The 20,075-nt window shown below is 49.6% G+C and overlaps 1 protein-coding gene across 1 annotated transcript in view; it reads right to left on the reverse strand.

The window, feature by feature from the left end:
• Positions 1-20,075, reverse strand: part of SMCHD1 (structural maintenance of chromosomes flexible hinge domain containing 1) — a 2,274,803-nt gene that overhangs the window by 223,399 nt on the left and 2,031,329 nt on the right. The window contains exon 47 of the mRNA XM_086965602.1: positions 7,201-7,271. Coding sequence (XP_086821728.1) covers positions 7,201-7,271 — 71 coding nt within the window. The remainder of the gene's footprint in view (positions 1-7,200; positions 7,272-20,075) is intronic.

Below are 20,075 nucleotides of genomic sequence, written 5' to 3' on the forward strand. Positions count from 1 at the left end.
CTCCTGGGCACCCCCAAGGTGAAGTCAGGCATCCTCAGCGTTGTTGGGGCCGTTGTAGAGATTAAGCAAGCTATTGCCCAGAGGTGTAGAGTGGGGCTCATGATCAGAATAGGCACCGAGGCGAGAATTATCAGGTCGGAAGAAATTGAGCCTGAGACCCACCGAGGCGGGAATTGAACCCTGGTCCCGGCCAGATTCCTGCATCAGGGTCTGCCGCTCTAACCATTGAGCCACACTTCTCTAGAACAGTAGTATCCCGACTGACGCTAAGGATGTATTTGGATGCATTCTGGCTATGTACAGTTTTACATATGAACCCCAAAAGACCTGTGGAAAAACAAGTAAGATCTCGCTCATCATATCCCATAGTGCATTGCTATAACAGCCTAAGAGGCAAACAATGTTCAATAATCATACAGCTAAACTGCCTAAAGAGACAACTCACTTTCCTAGAGTGCCATTTTACTTGCATTCTCCATCAGAATGCATTTGTGTTCACATTGCTTTCTGAATCGTAAACAATGAGACTTTCCGGAGTGAGATGTTGTGTCAGAAGGTTGTTTTTCCAGGAGCTGACCTGTAGCTCACAAGTGGTGCTGAATATAATTACCTGGTAGCTATTAGAATTTCAGTCAGGTGTTCATTAAATGGCGACAAGGGCTGAGTAGTTGATGAATCAGGTTGCAAACTTTCAGTCAATAAGTTTGCCTTGGGTTGCGCCACGGGCAACTATACATCCAAGGCCTCTCTGACCTGATAGACAGCCACACAAATTATGTGCTATTTTCAGCTCGAAGGCCCAACAGCAATTATAATTCAGTTTGAGGAGAGGTGTCCAAACCACTAGCAATCTGGAGGTTGAGGTAGAGGCCATCATTAATAAAATGAGGAGGGAATAAACTGTCTGCCTCTTCCTTGCAACATTTTATCTGTCTGCAGATGTACAAGTGGATCCTGAAAAATGAGCATGGACTTTGTTATGTCTGTGGAACCACTGTGTAACAGCTCAACAACCAAAAGCAGTAGACTTGAGATTCCATGACAAAAATGTAGAATGTGCAGGTTGCGCTTGACATACCCCAGGAGAAAAGCTATAAAGAGAAAAAATGGCTTAAACTAGCTAAACATGTGGAAAAAAGAAATAGCTCTTAAAGACCATACTCGCGCTGGTGAACAAGTTACTTACCTTCGGTAACGATATTTCTGTAAGAAACATTAGTTAGTGTTAGATTCCTTACCTTAGAATATCCCCAGGCGTCAGTCTGGATCCGGAAACTTTTGCGTAGCAGTACCCCTGCGCGTCGGTAGGCGTCGTCTGCAGGCGTCCCCTGCGGCTCCGCGTCCGTCGTCGGCGTCGTGCGCCGTGATGACGTCGCTGGAGTACATAGACGCCGCCTCCGCGCGCTGACGTCAGTTCTTTGCACACAGCATTTCCGCGCCAGGAGACGCAGAGCCATGAGAGAACCAACACTGGTGCCATGTAAAAACTAGGGCCCTGAAAGGGATGACCTTAACCCTAGGTATCAGTTCGCAGAACGGGGAGGATGGGTGGGTTCGGTAAGGAATCTAACACTAACTAATGTTTCTTACAGATATATCGTTACCGAAGGTAAGTAACTTGTTCATCTGAAAGAAACACGTTAGTGTTAGATTCCTTACCTTAGAATACATACCCCAGCAATACCAACCCCGGTGGTGGGTCTGCGAACCAATACAACTACACCAGAAAGTCCTGGAGGACAGAACGGCCAAAGAAGCCATCCCTCCGGACTTGGCTGTCCAGGCAGTAGTGCCTCGCAAAGGTGTGCAGCGAGGCCCACGTAGCCGCTTGGCAAATGTCCTGCAAGGGGACTCCCCGGCCCAGGGCAGTGGTAGCCGCCGTGGCCCGAGTGGAATGGGCCCTCAGCCCAACAGGAGGCTCCTTCCGAGCCAAAGAGTAGCACGCTTTGATGCAGAGGACGACCCATCGAGAGATGGTTCGTTTACAGACCGCCCGTCCCTTCTTCGCACCCACGTAGCCAACAAACAGTTGGTCATCCACCCGGAACTGGCGTGTGCGATCCATGTAAAATGAAAGCGCACGTTTTGGGTCCAGACGATGGAGCCGCTCTTCATCCTTTGAAGGATGCGGAGGCGGGAAGAAGGAAGGGAGGGTGATGGACTGCCCGATGTGAAAGGCCGAAACAACCTTGGGCAGGAAAGAAGGCCTAGTCCTCAGAACCACCTTATCAGGATGAATGGACAGGAAAGGAGGTTGGACAGAAAGAGCCTGGAGCTCACTCACTCTCCTGGCAGAGGTGATGGCAACCAGGAAAGCCGTCTTTAAAGTCAGGAGACGGAGAGGACAAGAATGAAGGGGCTCAAAGGGAGCACACATTAGAAAGGTCAGAACCAGGTTCAAATCCCACTGAGGCACCACAAACGGAACAGGTGGAAACATGTGAGTGATGCCTTTCAAGAATCGAGTTACAATCGGGGATTTGAACAAAGAAGGCTGATCAGGAAGCCTTAAAAAGGCTGAAAGCGCAGAAAGGTAGCCCTTGATAGTGCCCAGAGCAGAGCCCTGCTGGGCAAGAGAAAGAAGAAACAGAAGAACCTCCGAAAGAGGGGCAGAAAGAGGATCCACAGCCTTTGCTGTGCACCATGCCACAAATCTGTTCCACCGACAGGCGTATACCGACTTAGTGGAGGGACGCCTGGCTGCCAGAATAACATCACAGACTTCAGGAGGCAAGTCAAATGGCCTCAACTGCCGCCGCTCAATCTCCAAGCATGGAGGTGGAGACTGGACAGGTTCGGGTGGAGGACCGTCCCCTGCTGCTGCGACAGAAGGTCCTCCTGAAGGGGCAGGCGGATCGGGGGACCGACTGACATGCTGAGTAGCTCGGGATACCAGTACCTTCGAGCCCAGTCCGGAGCCACAAGGATAACTTGGGCCCGGTCGCGCCTGATCTTCTTCAGCACTCTGGGCAGAAGTGGTATAGGCGGAAAGGCGTATAACAGACCGCAACTCCACTCGCGCCGAAAGGCGTCGCCGTGCGAGTGCCGTCTTGGAAACTCCAACGCGCAGAACTGATGACATTGCGCGTTCTCTTCGGTGGCGAATAGATCTAACCAAGGCTCTCCCCATTGCAGAAAGATGCCTTGCGCCACGTCCGAGTTCAGACGCCATTCGTGATCCATCGAGCACCGACGGCTGAGTTCGTCCGCCCTGGCGTTCAGAGAACCTGCCAGGTGTTGAACCGTCAGAGTCACGCCCTGACGTTCCAGCCATTGCCAGAGGCGCAGAGCCTCCTGGCAAAGGGTCCACGACCCCACACCGCCCTGTTTGTTGCAGTACCACATGGCGGTGGTGTTGTCGGTGAACACCTGCACCACACTCCCGTTGACAAAGGGGAGGAATGCCTTCAGTGCCAGACGAATCGCCAGCAGCTCCAATAGGTTGATATGGAGCCGGGACTCCGCCGGAGACCAGATGCCTCTGATCTCTGCCTCTCCCAAGTGGCCACCCCAGCCCTGGAGGGACGCGTCCGTCACGACAACGTGCTCCGGTTGGGGAAGGGAGAGGGACTTGCCCCTGACCCAATCGCGGTCCGTAAGCCACCACTGCAGTTGTCTCGCAGTGCCCTCCGAGATCAAGACGTGGTCGGACAAGTTGCCCTGATGCTGGGCCCACTGAAACTTCAGGTCCCACTGCAGAGCCCGCATCCGCCACCGAGCGTGATGCACCAGAAGGATGCAGGAAGCCATCAGTCCCAGCAGCTGCAGCGTCAACCTGACCGAAACCCGGGATAGCGGCTGAAAGATGGGAATCAAAGCCTGAATATCCCGAACCCGCCGTTCCGGAGGATAAACCCGAAACTGCGCCGAGTCCAGAACCGCTCCGATGAAAAGGAGCTTTTGAGAGGGACACAGGTGTGATTTCGGCACATTGATGGAGAACCCCAGGTCGTGCAAGAGGTCTGCCGTCATCTGAAGGTGGTGGACGACTGTCTGGGGCGAGCCCGCCTTCAACAACCAGTCGTCTAGGTAGGGGAAGACTGAAACCCCCAACCTGCGCAGATGGGCTGCGACCACCGCCATCACCTTTGTGAACACCCGTGGGGCGCTGGTAAGGCCGAAGGGGAGCACGATAAACTGAAAATGCTCCTGGCCTACCGTGAACCGCAGGTAACGCCGGTGGGCCGGCAGGACGGGGATGTGAAAATAGGCGTCCTGCAAGTCCAACGCTACCATCCAGTCTTGTGGGTCTAGAGCAGCCAAGACCTGAGCTAACGTCAACATCTTGAACTTCTCCTTCCGGAGGAAGCCGTTGACGTTCCTTAGATCCAAGATAGGACGTAGGCCCCCCTTGTCCTTCTTGGGCACCAGAAAGTAGTGGGAATAACAACCACGCCCTACTTCTGGCCCAGGAACGCGCTCGATGGCCCCCTTGGCCAAGAGGGCCGTAACTTCCTCCTGCAGAAGTGTCAAGTGGTCCCCCGACACACGGTGGTTCTGCGGTGGCATGGCTGGAGGAGAGGTCTCGAAGGGGAGGGAGTAGCCCCTTCGGACGATTTGCAGCACCCACCTGTCCGAAGTGATCGTGCGCCAGTGAGCGTGGTGATGGCGAACCCTGCCACCCACTGGCGACACATGGGACCGAAAGCACGGACTAGGAGGATTTTGGGGTAGATGCTGCGGGGGAAGGTGTGGTCTGACCCCGCCGTTGTCCCCGACCGCCACCACGGCGGTTTCCACGGCCGCCACCGCGTTGGAAGGATTGTTGCGGCGCGTGGCTGGCAGCACGTGTGGGGGCGCCCCTTCCTTGGCCACGAAAGGGACGAAACGAACCCGGTTGCTGACGCTGGGTCGAGAGACCCAAGGACTTGGCCGTGACCCTGGAGTCCTTGAAGCGTTCCAGCGCGTGGTCCGCTTTGTCACCGAACAGGTGACAGCCATCAAACGGCATGTCCATCAGGGTATTCTGGACATCAGCCGAAAAATTGGCGGATCTCAGCCAGGCGTGGCGACGAATCGCCACCGTCGTAGACATAGCCCTGCCCAGCGAGTCGGTCGTATCAAGACCACACCGAATTGAATATTTCGCTGCATCTCGGCCCTCAGCCACAGCCTGACCGAGCTTTGCCCGCACCTCCATGGGGCATTCTGGCAGCAGCTCCGCGACCGTATCCCACACAGAGTGGGTGTAGCGGCCCAAGAGGCAGGCGGTGTTGCAAGACCGCAGGCCCAAACTAATGGACGAGAAGACCTTTTTGCCAAACTGGTCATACCTCTTGGATTCCCGGTCGGGCGGGGCCGACGGGAATGCGGACTGGGAGGTCGAGGCCTGGATCACCAGACTCTCAGGAGTGGGGTGGGTAGACAGGTACTTGGGGTCGTCCGGACAAGGACGGTGGCGCCTGGCCACGTTCCGATCAACAGGCGCACCTGAAGCGGGCCTGGACCACGTGCCCAACAGAACGTCAGACAAGGCTTCATTAAACGGCAGCAGTGGCTCCAGTGGGCATGACTGCGGTTTGAAGACCTCGGTGAGGATGTTAGGCCTCACGGCCGCGACGGGGAGCTCAAGGTGTAAGGCCTTGGCAGCCCTCATCAGCACCACAGAATAGGCAGCTCCCTCCACCGACGCCACGGTTGGAGGAGAGATCAAACCAGGGTTAGGAGAGTCGTCCAAACCACTGGCATCCCCCAAGTCACCTGTCCAGTCCGGGTCATACTGGCACTCGCGAGCCAGAGGGTCCTCGGACCCCTCCCAACCTTCACCGTACTCCTCATCCTCTCCGTATTCGGAGTCAATGATGAAGACCGGCTCCTCGGGGTTCATGGGCCCCATCGGCGCCGGGACCGGCGTCGTGCGACGCCCGTCCGGCGCCGCGTCCGGCGTCGGAGAAGGTAAGGGGACGGCGCCGCCCGGAGCCGGCGCCGGAACCCCACCGCCGGCCGGAACCGGCAGCGGAGAACCGGCGCCGCGCGGGGGCGGCGTCGGGGGTAACCCCGATGGCAACGGCGCCGGGGAGGCCGGAAGACCAGCCGGCGCCGATCCCGAAGGCCCCTGCGGCGCCGGGGTCGGAGCCGTCGGCGGCGCCGGGGCCGGAGCACCCGACGGCGCCGAGGCAGGGACACCCGAACCGCTAGGGCCCCCAGACGGTAGCACTGGGCCCGAAGGCGCCGTAGGCCCCGTCGGAGAAGCGAGCGCCCTCATGGCCATGAGGAACGCCTCGATCTCCTCAGGCGTCGCGCCATGCCCAGGGACCGGAGGGTATGAGGCAGGCCGCGCCGGCGACTCTCGCGGAGCCGCGGGGTTGGGGTCACCCGAGCCCCCGGCCGCATCGCGCGAGCGTCGGGGGGAGTCGGGGGTACGATGACGACGCCCCGACTTCTTGTGCTTCTTACCTGACGAGCCTGACGAGTGGTGTCGACTTCCGGAGCGCCCGGCGCGGCTCCGCGAACGCTCTCTCGACCTCCGGCCGGACCGGGACCGCTCCCGGTCCCGACGTGGGGCCGACACCCGGAGCTCCAGTAGCTTGCGGGACCGCTCCCGCCTAGCCTTGTTGGTAAGGGCCCGGCAGTCGACGCAGGAGTCCACGTCGTGGTCAGGGCCCAGACACCGGAGGCAGAGGCGGTGATGGTCTGTGACCGACATCGTGCGCTCACAGTCATCGCAATTCTTAAACCCAGGCATCCTATCAGGCACAGTAGAGGAAAAAAACAATCGAAAAACTTGGTCAAAGACCGGAGTACTGCTCTTCAGATCTGCGTCCACTGGCGCGGAAAAAAGAAGAACTGACGTCAGCGCGCGGAGGCGGCGTCTATGTACTCCAGCGACGTCATCACGGCGCACGACGCCGACGACGGACGCGGAGCCGCAGGGGACGCCTGCAGACGACGCCTACCGACGCGCAGGGGTACTGCTACGCAAAAGTTTCCGGATCCAGACTGACGCCTGGGGATATTCTAAGGTAAGGAATCTAACACTAACGTGTTTCTTTCAGATTTAGAAAAGCATGATTGAATGTGTGTCCAACAGGCCAATTCTGTGAATTTACATGACAAATCAAAAGAAATGTTATATGTGGTGCGCTTCAACTGAAAATATTTCAGTACTATGGAGATGTTGACAAACTGTAAGCAGATAGTATTTAATGAAAGACAACATACAAGTTTGATATTGAAGGAATTATCTAATAATTAATATACCTCTTTTCGGTAGTGGTTTGCAGCATCCAAATTGTCAAGAAGTATGGTATCACCAAGAAGCATTCCAAAAACTAGTTTAAAAAAACAAAAAAACAACATTTTCAATTAACACTTACAAACAAATAACACACCGACAAAATGGCTGTCAGTCTTTTACTCATTTATTACACTAAACAGCCCAAATTGTATGCCATTTATTACTGCTTGAATTGGATTGTTATTTAGCACATCATTATCAAACTGTTTAGTAAATGGAAAAAAACGAATTACCACTCAACAAACAAGCGCCAAAAATGTAGTTCACAACCAAGTAACAAACACTTTCAAGTGAATGCAATTGTATATGGGTACTACCAGCTGTTTTGGTATGATTCCCATATCCCAAATACTCACTCCCCTCTTCGCCGCACTCCCCACATATCCACAGCCCCTGACGCTTGTGGATTTTTCTTTTCATGCTATGAATGTCTAGGATTCTTCCAATTCTGTATTACTAGTCTAATTCTTTACTCGTTTCTATGAGATGTGACACTAGATACCCTAGGGTTTTGATTTAATACTAGAAGAAAGATTACCTACCTTCAAAGGAATTCCTGATGAAACTATTTCTTCCCACAGATTACTCACTTCATGAATATCCTCCAGGTCCCATACTGGATCAGGAAAACTTCTTATTTCCAGACAGTTCTCAAACACCGCCAGGTGGTGTATGGCTAAAGTCGCAGCTGTATCCACAAGGATGTGACAAAATCTGAACACATAAAATGGCACATACTGGTGCCTATTCCTAGCAAAGGAGGTGGTAAACCATTCACAAACAGGAAGGGTCTCCAAGGGACCTCTTCCCTTTTGTGAATGTGTGCGCAAACATTTATTAAGAGTATGCAGTGGTCCATGGAACACTGGCAACTCTTAAAAAATGGAAAGGAAACATTTAAAAAAAAAATCCATCCTGTTTTCCTTTAAGAAAAAAATGCCCTCTTTTTTTTTAATCAGCAATCATAGACATGGTGGTCTGCTGACCCCAGCCGGCCACTATCTCCGTGATTACAGGCCAATCCCAATGGGTCGCAAATTGTTACCTGCCTCATGAATACTGATGAAGCAGGTCAAAAGCGACCTCATTGGGAATCGCAAAACGTGTCTGAGATACATTGACACGTCACATTTTGTGACTTCCTAATTGTGAGTCGCAAAAGTCGCTATTAGGAACTAGCAAAATGTTTCTGTCGTACATGTGGCCCATAGTATCCATCAGAAATATAATTACCACAGCTAACTATTTCTACTGAAGGATGCTGTTTTGCTGCAGTTACGACATCTTGGAATAAGTCACAAAGAAATACACTTTTGGAGGTAGAACAGAGAACTACCGAGGTAGCCATGCAAAACCGCCCAGATGAGATATGCATCACTGCACGCCTAAGCTGTGAGGCTGCAATGTTTTGCAAAAGTATGCAAAGAAGACCAACCAGTTGCCTTAAGAATATCAGCCACTAGATAATGTGGAATGTGGTGAGAGCAGTACAAGCAGCCAAGGCCGGAATGCCAGACGGAAGGAATTTTGTGGTCAAGGCATAACAGATCTTTTACACAAAAGGTAACGCAACATGAGGACATGTGTTTGGGAATGGCTTTGCTCTTCTATGCTACAGCAAAGCCCACAAAAAGCGGATTGTAAACTCTTATCTTTTCTGGTTCAGTCAATGTAGTATGATGCCACATACCTGGGAGTGTAGGAAAGTAGGATCTGCTTTCATGGTTACCCCTACTTTTTGCTGGTGTCAGTATGTTTTTGTGACTAGTCTGGCTGGGACCCCAGCCACTGTGCTTCCTCCCTAAATTTGACATTGTAAGAACTTTGATACCTCCACAATTATCTACTGGTGTACTTTTGCAGGTCATTAGTATACGGTACTAAGGTATCCAGGGCATAGGTATAACAGGGCTCTCCCATGGGCTGATACATGTATTAAGACACCCATGAGAAACCACTCAAACTGTGACTACAGGCCTGCCATTGCAGACTGTGTAAGCTGGTGCTAGCACTACTTACAACAGATATAAGGTTTCTTTTATTTGAGGTCTCTACACTTAAAACCTGTAAGTCACCCCTAAGGCAGGCCTTTCAACCCTGAAGGCGGGGTGCTGGGTTATAAGTCTGAGGGTGTCCTGCATGGGAAGGACACCCTTACAAAACCCAGAGTTAATTCTCCAGGCTTTGTAAGTGCAGGCAGCTATTTTTACACAAATAGTGGCCATGTGTCAGTACGCAATGGCTAACTATATATTGGCTGTGCCGAACTTGGGCATGTTTGGGATCAAACATGTTGGAATCATACTCAATGACCGATACCAGTGTTGGAGGTATGATTCAATGCACTGGGGAGCTCGCCTGGAAATTCCCCAGTACTCCTGTTAACAGCCTTCCAGGGTCTGCCAGCAAGTTAGCGCTGCTGCCTACCCCAGACACGATTTTCCCCTCCTGCTGCTGAGCTGTACTTGAGCAGGGGAAGGTAGAGTAATAGGTTTCCTGTCACAGGGAGGTGTGACCACCTCTCAGACAGGAATTAGTGTTTTGGGCTGGGTTGGGGGCGCTTGCCAGCGCCACCAGACTGCTGTGAAGGGCAAGTTTGGTGCCCTCCTTGCATACTCAAATTGGGACCAGTTCTGGGAGCCCTTGGCTCCTGCCCTGGCGCGAAAAAGGTCAAAGGACATAGGAGTATCCTCTTCTCTGTCCAGCCACTTCTCTGGGAGGGACCCTTGAGTTGTCCTAACCTCTATCTTAGGGTATAAAAGGCTTCCTTGTGGTAGTTGAAGTTAAACACATTGGAGTACACCTGTCTGACCATTCAGCCATTCTTCTTCATTTGAATTTAGGAGAGAGGAGTGTAGGTTCTAGGTGGATGCTTGATCGCACTATTTTACTGGAAGAGGAGGTCCTTGAGGGGTTAAAAGCTGAGACTGAAGAATTTTTTTTAAATAATCTAGGTTCGGCCAAGATTGGGACAGTCTGGGATGCTTATAAAGCTTATTTAAGGGGAAGACTGGGCACTCTAGCGGCAAATAAGAGGTGAGTTTACCATGGTAAAGTATCAGGACTAGCAGAACGGATTCAGAAGTCAGAGGATGCTTTGAATAGTCTAGGTGGACCGGTGGATGACGAGAGGTTGGTGGCCGAAATCTTGATGCTAAAGGCAGAGCTGTCAGGAGTTATAAGCGAGCGTGTCAGAGAAAGATGGAAGGCCAGCCAGTTGGCACATGTTGAATACGGCGAAGGCTGCGGTAAATTACTTGCATGGAAGGCGAAGAGTGACGGAGTTAGAAACTTTATAAAAGATATCATTTGTGAAGAATCAGGGGCAGTGTTGAGTGACAGCCAAGGGATTAGTTCGGCTTTCTTTAGTCACAATCGCTCACCTTCGCCTACAAACTGCTCCAAAAGAAACTACAATGCCCCTCATATGGGCACCTTTTAAAAGTAATGGCAGCTCAACTGTTACCTACCTTGTCTTATGGGTTGGAAATATGGCACGGTAAAGAAATCGACATCCTAAATAAATTACAGACAAGGGTATATAAATCTGTGTTTAATCTTTTTAAAGGAGCATCCCCAGCGCAAATACGCCTGGAATTTGGCCTACAAAACCAAGTCTACCAGAGGAAATCTATTTTTGCAAAATGGTGCTGGAAACTCAGAGTATCAGAAATAGGATCACTGAATAACCTATGTTAGCTGGAAATCAAGAAACAATATGATGAAAAAGAACCAAACTCTTGGGGCTCCTATTTGCGAACTGCTCTGGAGTAACTAAACATTGAGGAAGTTTGGAACAGCCACTTGGAACGAACATCGTTCTATAAAATTTGTAAACTAAATGCAAAGTCACTATCCATGGTGGAGGACAAAAGGATCTTGGCCAAACGCCATCATGCCTGGTCAGTAATCAATTCATACAAAAGACTAAAACCACAATTTTATCTTGAAGCCCACTTCAGGCTATCGCTAAAAATGAAATTCATGGCATATAGACTGGGCGATCATTGCTCAAAAGACCTAATTCCAACTTGGAAAAGTAAACACAAAGAAAAGACATGCCGCCTTTGTGGGTACCACACAGAAAGTTTGTACCATCTAATATGCACGTGCGAGACAGTAAAAGACGAAAGAAGATCTTTGTTGAAATATGTTTTTAACGCTTTAAGAATTCGCTCCTGCAGGCAGGCTGTCACTAGTTGGATGGGTGCGTCATCGAACATCCTAATATGCCGTGGAGTAAAATTCATGACTCTAGTAGAGACTCTACTCTCGAAAATCGAAACAGACTAAACTTTAGGAGACTTTTTTTAGGAATTCGTAAATTTTTAAGAACATGAATTTTATCTTGTTTTTATATTGATTGTTATTTTTATGTATACTTTAAGGTTGTAATAAACCAAATGAATTTAAATTTTGACTTGACTAGTCACTTTGGGAGAGTATATAAAGAATATTCGGTTATGAATGGGGAGGATGTGTTACCGTGGCTACAGCACCTAGAGCCCCTTCCAGATGAGGCAATGGAAGCCATAAATGATGAGATCACTTCGGAGGAACTTGAAGATGTAATAAGGGGTGGGAAGCGTGGGAAGGCTACAGGGCCGGATGGCCTCCCTCTTGAGGTTTTTCAAGTTCTGGCTGGCACTATAATTCCTATTCTTAGACAACTTTTTAACACAATATTTCAGACAGACACTGCTTTTCCTGATTCTTGGAAGTAAGTTATTATAACCTTAATCTCAAAACCCGGGAAATCCCACAAAAAAGTGGACTCATATAGGCCCATTTCTCCGTTAAATGCATTATAAGGTCTTTGCAAAGGTTATGGCAGTAAGGTTGAATAGTTATGTGCCTCGGATGGTGAATGAAGACCAAAAGGGGTTTATAAGAGGAAGGGCGTTAAAAGAGTTGACATACTCATTGATCGGTTCTATAGACATGGCAACGGCTTATGGCCTCCCCCTGGCAGTGATAGCATTAGATGCGGCTAAGGCATTTGACAGAGTCAACTGGGCCTATTTGCAGAAGGTGGTTAAACATTTTAATCTAGGTCCTACTTCTGTAGAGCTTTAAATAGTATCTATGCCACTCCGGAAGCTAGAGTGCTAGTTAATGGGATATTGACTTCACCAGTAAAAATCATGAGAGGGACCAGGCAAGGGTGTCAGCTCTCACTGTTACTGTTTGATCTCTATATCGAGCCACTGGCTGGAAAAATTAGGAGTTGTAACAGTTATGTGCCTTTTGAGTTTAACGGCTGGACAAAGAAGGTTGGGTTGTATGCTGACGACATTTTAATCTTTACAACGAACTTCGCAAAACCCATGAAGGCTGTAATGAAATTAACAACCAAGTTTGGTAAAGTGTCAGGTTATGATATTAACACAGACAAGACAGAAGTGATGAGCTGGAATATGGGCGAGACGGGGATTGCTGTTAATAGAGAAATGAGATATTTGGGGGTAAGGATCACTCAAAATATTGCCGACCTTACTAAAGTTAACTTTGACCGGGTTAGAAAAGAGATTTGTGCTGTTTGGCAGAGTGAATTTTTGCGACAATTGGCATTATACCAGGGGTGGGTCGGCACAGTTTTTTCTTTGGTGCTCCCTTCCGGGTAGATCGCCTCGAACAGTTTGGAGGACAGTTGACTATGAATTTCAACAGGCCTCATGGTCCGCCCTGGTTGGGAGCCCCATATCCCGACCCTAGCCATTTCATTGAGATGCTGATATATACGTGCCAACTTATTCGGGGAACCCAATATATAGGGCCACTTTACTCTTTGTCTATTATTGTGTAGCAGGAGTGGTTGTTGGACTGGGTTGGACTCCACTTGATATTTTGGCAGGCCCCAACTCCCTGGTTTTAATGTCATTACTAGGGCATTGTGGTCACTATCGTACAGCCTTTGAATACGAAAGTCCAGCAGCCTATCCCAAGATCTGGATTCAATCATAATATAATCTATGATTGATGTTTGCCCTTCTCTATTAAATGTCGGTTGACCGGGTCTATCTGATTTTAATCTCCCATTACAGGGCCTCAAGGATAGAGAAAGGGTAAGTGAGATAATCTGTAGGACCAACGGCGTCCATGCTTTAACTGGAGGGATCATGGTGTCCGGGATGTTCCAATGCCGGTTTTCGGCATCCAGATCATCTAGGCCAATGTTACTAAGGGGTTCGAACTGACAATTAAAGTCGCCCCCTAGTAGCACAATATACTCAGGGTTGAGAGACAAAATGTATTCTCTCAAATGCTTTATAACAATGAACTCTTGCCCACTCCGAGTTGGCCTGGAACAGATGTTAATTAGGGCTATGTGTTTTTTAGTAGGAAATGTTAATAAAACACATTGTATATCGAGTGCATTTGTTGGCAGCTGGTCCGCTATGACTCCCAAATGCGTGCCCACACGTATACTTAAACCCCCCGATGGTCTGGCCCTGCCCTTTGTTGTGGCCAGTATGTTAAAAGTAGCAAAGCCACTCCGCTGGTTATGTTCCATGGCCCACGTCTCCTGCATAAGACAGATATCATGTTTGTCTATAAACAGCCCCCAGTCTGGGCTATTTAACTTATTTTTCATACCAGCCACATTCCAAGAGAGAATGCTAATATTGCCACTCACCTTCCCAGCCATAGTCCTCTTGTTAATGCCACAGCTTGTTAGCCCTAGTGTTGGATCGACCTTTTGTGTGTGAGTCCCACCACCCGTCTCGCAGCTGGCCCAACTAAATAAATGTTAAATGTTAAATGTCGTATACTTGTAAAGCGCACAGCTGCCCCAGCAAAGGGGCGTCCCGGCGCTGTATACCGCTGGGGAACCCTTCCTGGCTTTCCCTGTGAGATGGTCCCTCCTGGGCATCTCCAAGGTGAAGTCAAGCATCCCCGGCGCTGATGGGGCCGTTAGTAGAGATTAAGCAAGCTATTGCCCAGAGTTGCTGAGTGGGACCCATGGTTGGAGTAGGCACCGAGGCGAGAATTATCAAGTCCGCTGACCATGGCCCAAGACCCTGCCGCGTCGGGAATCGAACCCTGGTCCCGGGCCGACCTCTGCTTCCGGGTCTGCCACCTCTAACCAGTGAGCCACACCACTCCACTATACCCAGGTACACTATCACCAGCCCCCCACCTTCCCGTATTCCCTGCCAACCCCATTAATGACGTTGTTCTGAACTCACCACACCCACTTTGGGCACTCACTCTGTAAGTACCACTTTTTATCACAGATATATCCTCTCCCTCCAGCAACCCATGTTGTAAGAGACACTTCAACTTTGCAAAGCCAACCTTGGCCTCTAGAAACCTCTTGTGGTCAGCATTATGGGGTATAATCAAACTAGGCCCGACCATCAATCTACTTGATCCAGGGTGCTATATCTATTGTTATGGTGGAACATTTCGAGTGCCAGCGGGCGGCCTTTAAACCCCTCCCAATTGGCATTGCCCAGTAAAAGAGAGCCACCCAAGTGTTCCTCATCCCCCGAACCACTCTTCTCCTACTAGGTTCAGGATAGACATTGCAAAGGGCAACAGGGTAAAAGAAGGTTAGGGGAAGAGATTTTATTTGTGTACCTGGGCTGCCTTCTTCCCAATTACAAATGTGCTTGACAACCCACCTACTCCTGAAGTTAATGACAATGCAATCACCCTCTATATTTTTTGCCCGGGACCCCACCCAGTCTACACGTCTGGCAAAGGTAATTTCACTACATCCCTGGTTGGGGAGGGGCCTATTTAGGTTTAACTAGTGAATACATTTATTCTTGAGTTCACTATAGGCCTCCGTTTTCCCCCGTCTCAAACTAGGGACCCCGGCCAAAACCACCACATAGGGTACAGACTCAGGCTGAAGGTCCAGGCAGGGTAGATCACTCCTACAGACATCAGGGGTCTTTGCCTATTTGCCCCATTTGCTAGACAACCGGGGCTTCTCGCCCTCCTATCCCCTCCTCCCCTCCTGTTTGTGTCCACTACCAATGGATTAGAAACAACAGGGGCAGAGGGAGTCATATGGCGATCGCCCAATGGAGCAGATGGAACAGGCAAATTTGTTGTGTCATTCAACACTTGCTGGCAATTAGTTGGCCTTGGAAGGCCCTGGCCGCTGCTGGTACTAGTCACAGCCTGCGAACCCTCCCCGCCATGTGCTCAAGTACACATTGATTCAAGGTGCGAAAGTCTGTGTTCAATAGAGTTCAGTCTTTCGTAAATGGGAAGGCAAGTTTGTATAAACATTTGTTCCAGTTTAACCCAGAAGTCGCCCCTGTTCTCATGTGGGATCATATCGTCGATAGCCTGGGTAGTCAGTGGCGCATTTGCAGCTGGCTGAGCTGCTACCAAGTTAGGAGAAGTTAGATTGCTCTCTTCATTGCCACATTTCTGCATTTTTGCTTTTCTATTCAGTAGTGCAGTTCCTCCACGCTTTCTTTTGACTACTACGCCAGGCACCTGTTTAATGGTTCCATTTTTATTACCGCATGCCGTCCGTATTGACAGATCAGATCTGGTTGCTCCTGGGCTTCGTAGGGCAATGCTTAGGTCAGTGATAACAGTTGTCGCGGTCGCTGTAGAATTGGGCAACCCTCCTACTATATCTACTGTCTGGTTATCTTCTCCTTGGGCTCCATCGGGGATAATTACGGCCGTTGTTTGGGGCGCTGATAACAACTCCTGGGCCATAGTCTGTGACACGGGCGATAGTACATTAGCCAGTCTACCCAGTGATGACCGTTTCTCAAGCTCCATAGATAACTGTTTTTCTGTTGTCTCAATTTCGCGCTGTAACACTGATGAGGCACTTACTAAGAATTGGTCTAATGTCCCCACTATGGATCCACCAGTGTGCGACCTATTCCCCTTCCCCGCTGCAGCCATTTTACTGGTCGATTTACGACAGTGTCTCCAGTGTCTACTAGCCAAAACAAAAATTAGCAGCTATGAAACAGAGAAAGATGACAATTTGAAATAATCTGGCCTTACTGTACTGTTGCAGTATGAGTTCAAGAGAGAGGCCCGCCCCGTACTCGATCGTCCTCGGACAGCCTCAGACGGCCCGCCGCGCACGTCCCGCGTGGCGGGCGGCGTTCCTCTGCTTTGTAGCGCCTCCGGGCACAGCCTGGAAAGTCACTGGTGCGCCGGTGGTCCCTGGGGCACCTGGGGAATGTAGTCTTCAGCCATTCCCCCTCACGGCGATCGAAATGGCGGAGTGAACCCCACAGCCGTTCCCCTCAGGGTGAGAGCTTTGGCAATGCTAAGTCCGGTAAGTCTGCAAATGGGCTTTGTTCCCCCCAGAGCGCTCGGCGCTCCTCTGCTTTGTAGCGCCTCTGGGCGCAGCCTGGAATGTCACCGGTGCGCCGGTGATCCCTGGGGGATGTAGTCTCCAGCCGTTCCCTTCACGGCGATCGAAATGGCGGAGTTAGCCCCACAGCCGTTCCCCTCACGGCGAGAGCTTTGTCAATGCTAAGTCTGGTAAGTCTGCAAATGGGTGTAGTAAAAATAATCTTGCTTCCGAAATTAATTTTTTTGTTTGATTGTATCCCCTTATCGTTTAGAAAAGAATGGTTTGTATAGTTGCAGAGTGATATAAGTTTGTTTATCTGGGCATCAAAGGGGACCAAATCTCCTGGCGCAAATTAAGGAGGAGGCTGTTGAAGGGTGGTTTAGCTCTTCCAGATTTTAGACTTTACTCTTGGGCCTTTTCTCTAAAAAATGGTAGAATGTTATTGGATAGTCCCCTAGATTCAGAAATAGGCAGGATGTTCAGAGCGATGCTTATTAAGGAGAAGGGAGCAGGAATTGGTTTCATGTTTAAATTCGCCGATCCAAAATATTTTAAGAAGATCAGGTTGAAGACTCTCAGGGAGATGGCGGAAACTTGGTTTAAAATTAGAAAGGGGTTACATATACCATATTTTAGCTATTGGGCCCCTATCTGGGACTCCCCAGGTTCTCCTGAGTGGACAAAAGACTCATTGGCTTTACCTTTGAAAGAAGCGGGCATTCTAAGATGGAAGCACATGCTGCTGGACGGTCAGCTGGTGCCATGGAACTGGTGCGAGCAGGTGGTGGGCCCAAGGGCCCAAGGGCCCAAGGCTCTCAAGGTTTAAATACCTTCAAGTGCAAAGCTGGTTTCAGACTATGGGGGAACATTTAGGATAACCAAATGAGTTAGAAGAAAAACTTCTCTCCGCTACAGTTATTAAAAAAGAAATCGCTCCATGGTATTGGACGATTCTGGAGATGGAGGATGGTGTATTCACCTTGCCGGCGGATCTGCGGGGAAGATGCTTGCCAGAGACCGAGCTGGAAGACCAATGGCAAGTAACTATGACTACACTTTATAAAATAGTGAAACCTGCATATCTCAGGAAGAATCATTTATTTACTGTATATAGGGCTTACTGGACTCCACAGAGACTTTCTAAATTTGGCTCACGAAGAATGGTGGTATGTCCAAAATGCAGCAGTCAGAGCGCCAATGACTTACATATGTTTTTCTACTGTCCGGAGTTACAGCTTTTCTGGGAGGCAGTAAGTAAATGTTTAACTAGCGCCCTAAACCTGCAGATCAAGGTAAGCGCTGTTTTGGTTATTTTTGGAGTATTGGAATGCCAAAGTTTTTTATTAAAGACAATGCAAAATTAGTATTTTATGCTATGCTTTTAGCTCGTGGGGAGATATGTAAATTGTGGGTATCACCGACACCACCAAGTTTGGGTGATTGGTTAAAATCTATGAGCTATACTGCCAATTTGGATATTTCGGATCAGGGGAAAGGAAGATACAAATTCTGGACTCCCTTTGTGTCTAGGTGAGCTACATGTTTAGAGGGAATGGTCCAATGATTAAGCCTTCCACTGCCTCCGCTGTGTATAGTATTTTCTGTGCGAGCAGACGGATATGGGGACGGGTCTATGTTGGATAGAAAGAGGAGCTCTCGCTAAAAGATAGCATGGTCGCTATTCTGGGAGCCTATACCTTACCTGTCATAGCGAATGAAGTCAGAAAACCCAAGGGTGGCATCGACAGAAAGACAAAGGGTGGAAGCAAGGCAAATGAGGACAAAAAAAAGGCTTCCTTGTGGGTGGGTCCTCAAATTCGTTGTAGGACAAGACTCAAGCATGAAACCACGTCACTCTTCGACAGTCTGGATACTTGGACATTGCTGGAGTTTGCCTGGAACCGACACTGCTTCACTGAAGACTCCTGCTGCTCCTGGGCCCACTGTTCTGCTATTCTTATTTGTCGAATGTGTCTGTGCTTTATCCAGGATCTTCAACAGACCTATGGGCATCAAGGACACCCAAAATAATCTCCCCTGGTGTGAAGAAGTCACTCCCTTGCATCTGCAGGCACTGCAACGAAGCTGACCGGTTTGCTTCTCTTGACGACCCACGGACATTAAAAGGCTCAGCAACACAGGTGGTGGTTCTGCAACTCCCTCAAGGCCTGACCCGTCCTCATTGCAATTTAGAGGCCAGTATCCCTCGTTGGAACCACTAGGACCAAACCCCTGCGCACCGCATCAACTTGCCGTTGCCATGTCTTGTTGGCGCTGCACTCCAGAGATCTTTGGGCGACAAGAAGCTCTAGCATCTCTTCCTGCAAAGATCTTCATCCTCACTGCATCCTCTACACCGTGGGCCTTCATCTTTGGTGAGCTGCTCCAGGTCCTCTTGCTTCAGTGGGCTCCCTACTTGCTTTGAGCCTGCTCTGACTCTCCTGCACTTGGTGAGTCTCTTGGAACTTGCAGGTCCCACTGTTGCTCCATCGTTTTCCACATCTGTTGCTGCTGCCAAGGCTTGTTGGCGCTCTTGCCGGACACCGACCCTCTGGTTCTTGACTTCCGACGGCTCCTGGTCTTCCACACCGTCTCCTTGTCCTCACAACTGAAGCAACAAGATCAATCTCATCACTCCTGCATCTTCCGTCATCAATGGTGATTGTTTTTCTGTGCCTCCTAGTCACCTCCGACTGGCACAGACTCTATCCCCTCTGCTTGCAGGTTCTTCTCTTCAAGAATCCACCCTAGGATTCCACCGGACTCTTGCACAGTCTTCGCCAGCAGCATTTGTTCTGAAGCACCTAAGCATCTGGCTTCCCTCGTGTAGGTATCCTGGTTTCTGGGGTATACGTGGGTGGGGTGACTCTCCTACCTTCTGTCTTCTATGAGGTTTCTTTAGGGTCCATTGAGAAGGGTCATTCTTTAGCAAAACTGCAACTGTGACTTTCCTGCTGACTTCTATTGAGTATGCAGCTGTGTTCCCACTCTGCACACAGCCTCCGTGGGGTTCCTGGGTACTTACCTTGGGTGGTTCCTTGGGTCACCAGCTCTTCTGAGGCTCCTGGAGAAAGTCCCGACTTTGGTTGCAGTTCACATTCCACTCTTAGTATATGGTTTGGTCTCCCTCTGGAAACAACTGTGTATTGTGCTTACTTACCTGTTTACAATTGAAGTATTGTGTGTATTTGTGTTGATATCTCCGGGTAGGAGATATACCAATGTATTAGTGAGTGTTGTATAATAAATAGACATATTTTTATAAATATACTGTGTGTTTTTTTTTCATTTAATCTACAGTACATGATTAGATCTGGTAAAACAAGCTGCGTAACCCTCCTTCTGGACGAAGCCTGAAGGCTGCTCTCCACAGCTACCACTTGGAGAGTTTTCTATGGTTGTCTAAGACCACTAAAATCAAGGGATGTCTGGATTACTGCAAGGTGCTTCACTTAAATAAGTGTGCGCCATATACTAAGCCAGCCTCCTACATTGGGGTGGAGTCTTTACAGTGTCTCCTTTTTCGTGCTGGGATAAAGAGGAGGA

Source organism: Lissotriton vulgaris, chromosome 4_1, assembly GCF_964263255.1.
Source record: "Lissotriton vulgaris chromosome 4_1, aLisVul1.2, whole genome shotgun sequence".
In the NCBI taxonomy this organism is placed as follows: domain Eukaryota; kingdom Metazoa; phylum Chordata; class Amphibia; order Caudata; family Salamandridae; genus Lissotriton; species Lissotriton vulgaris.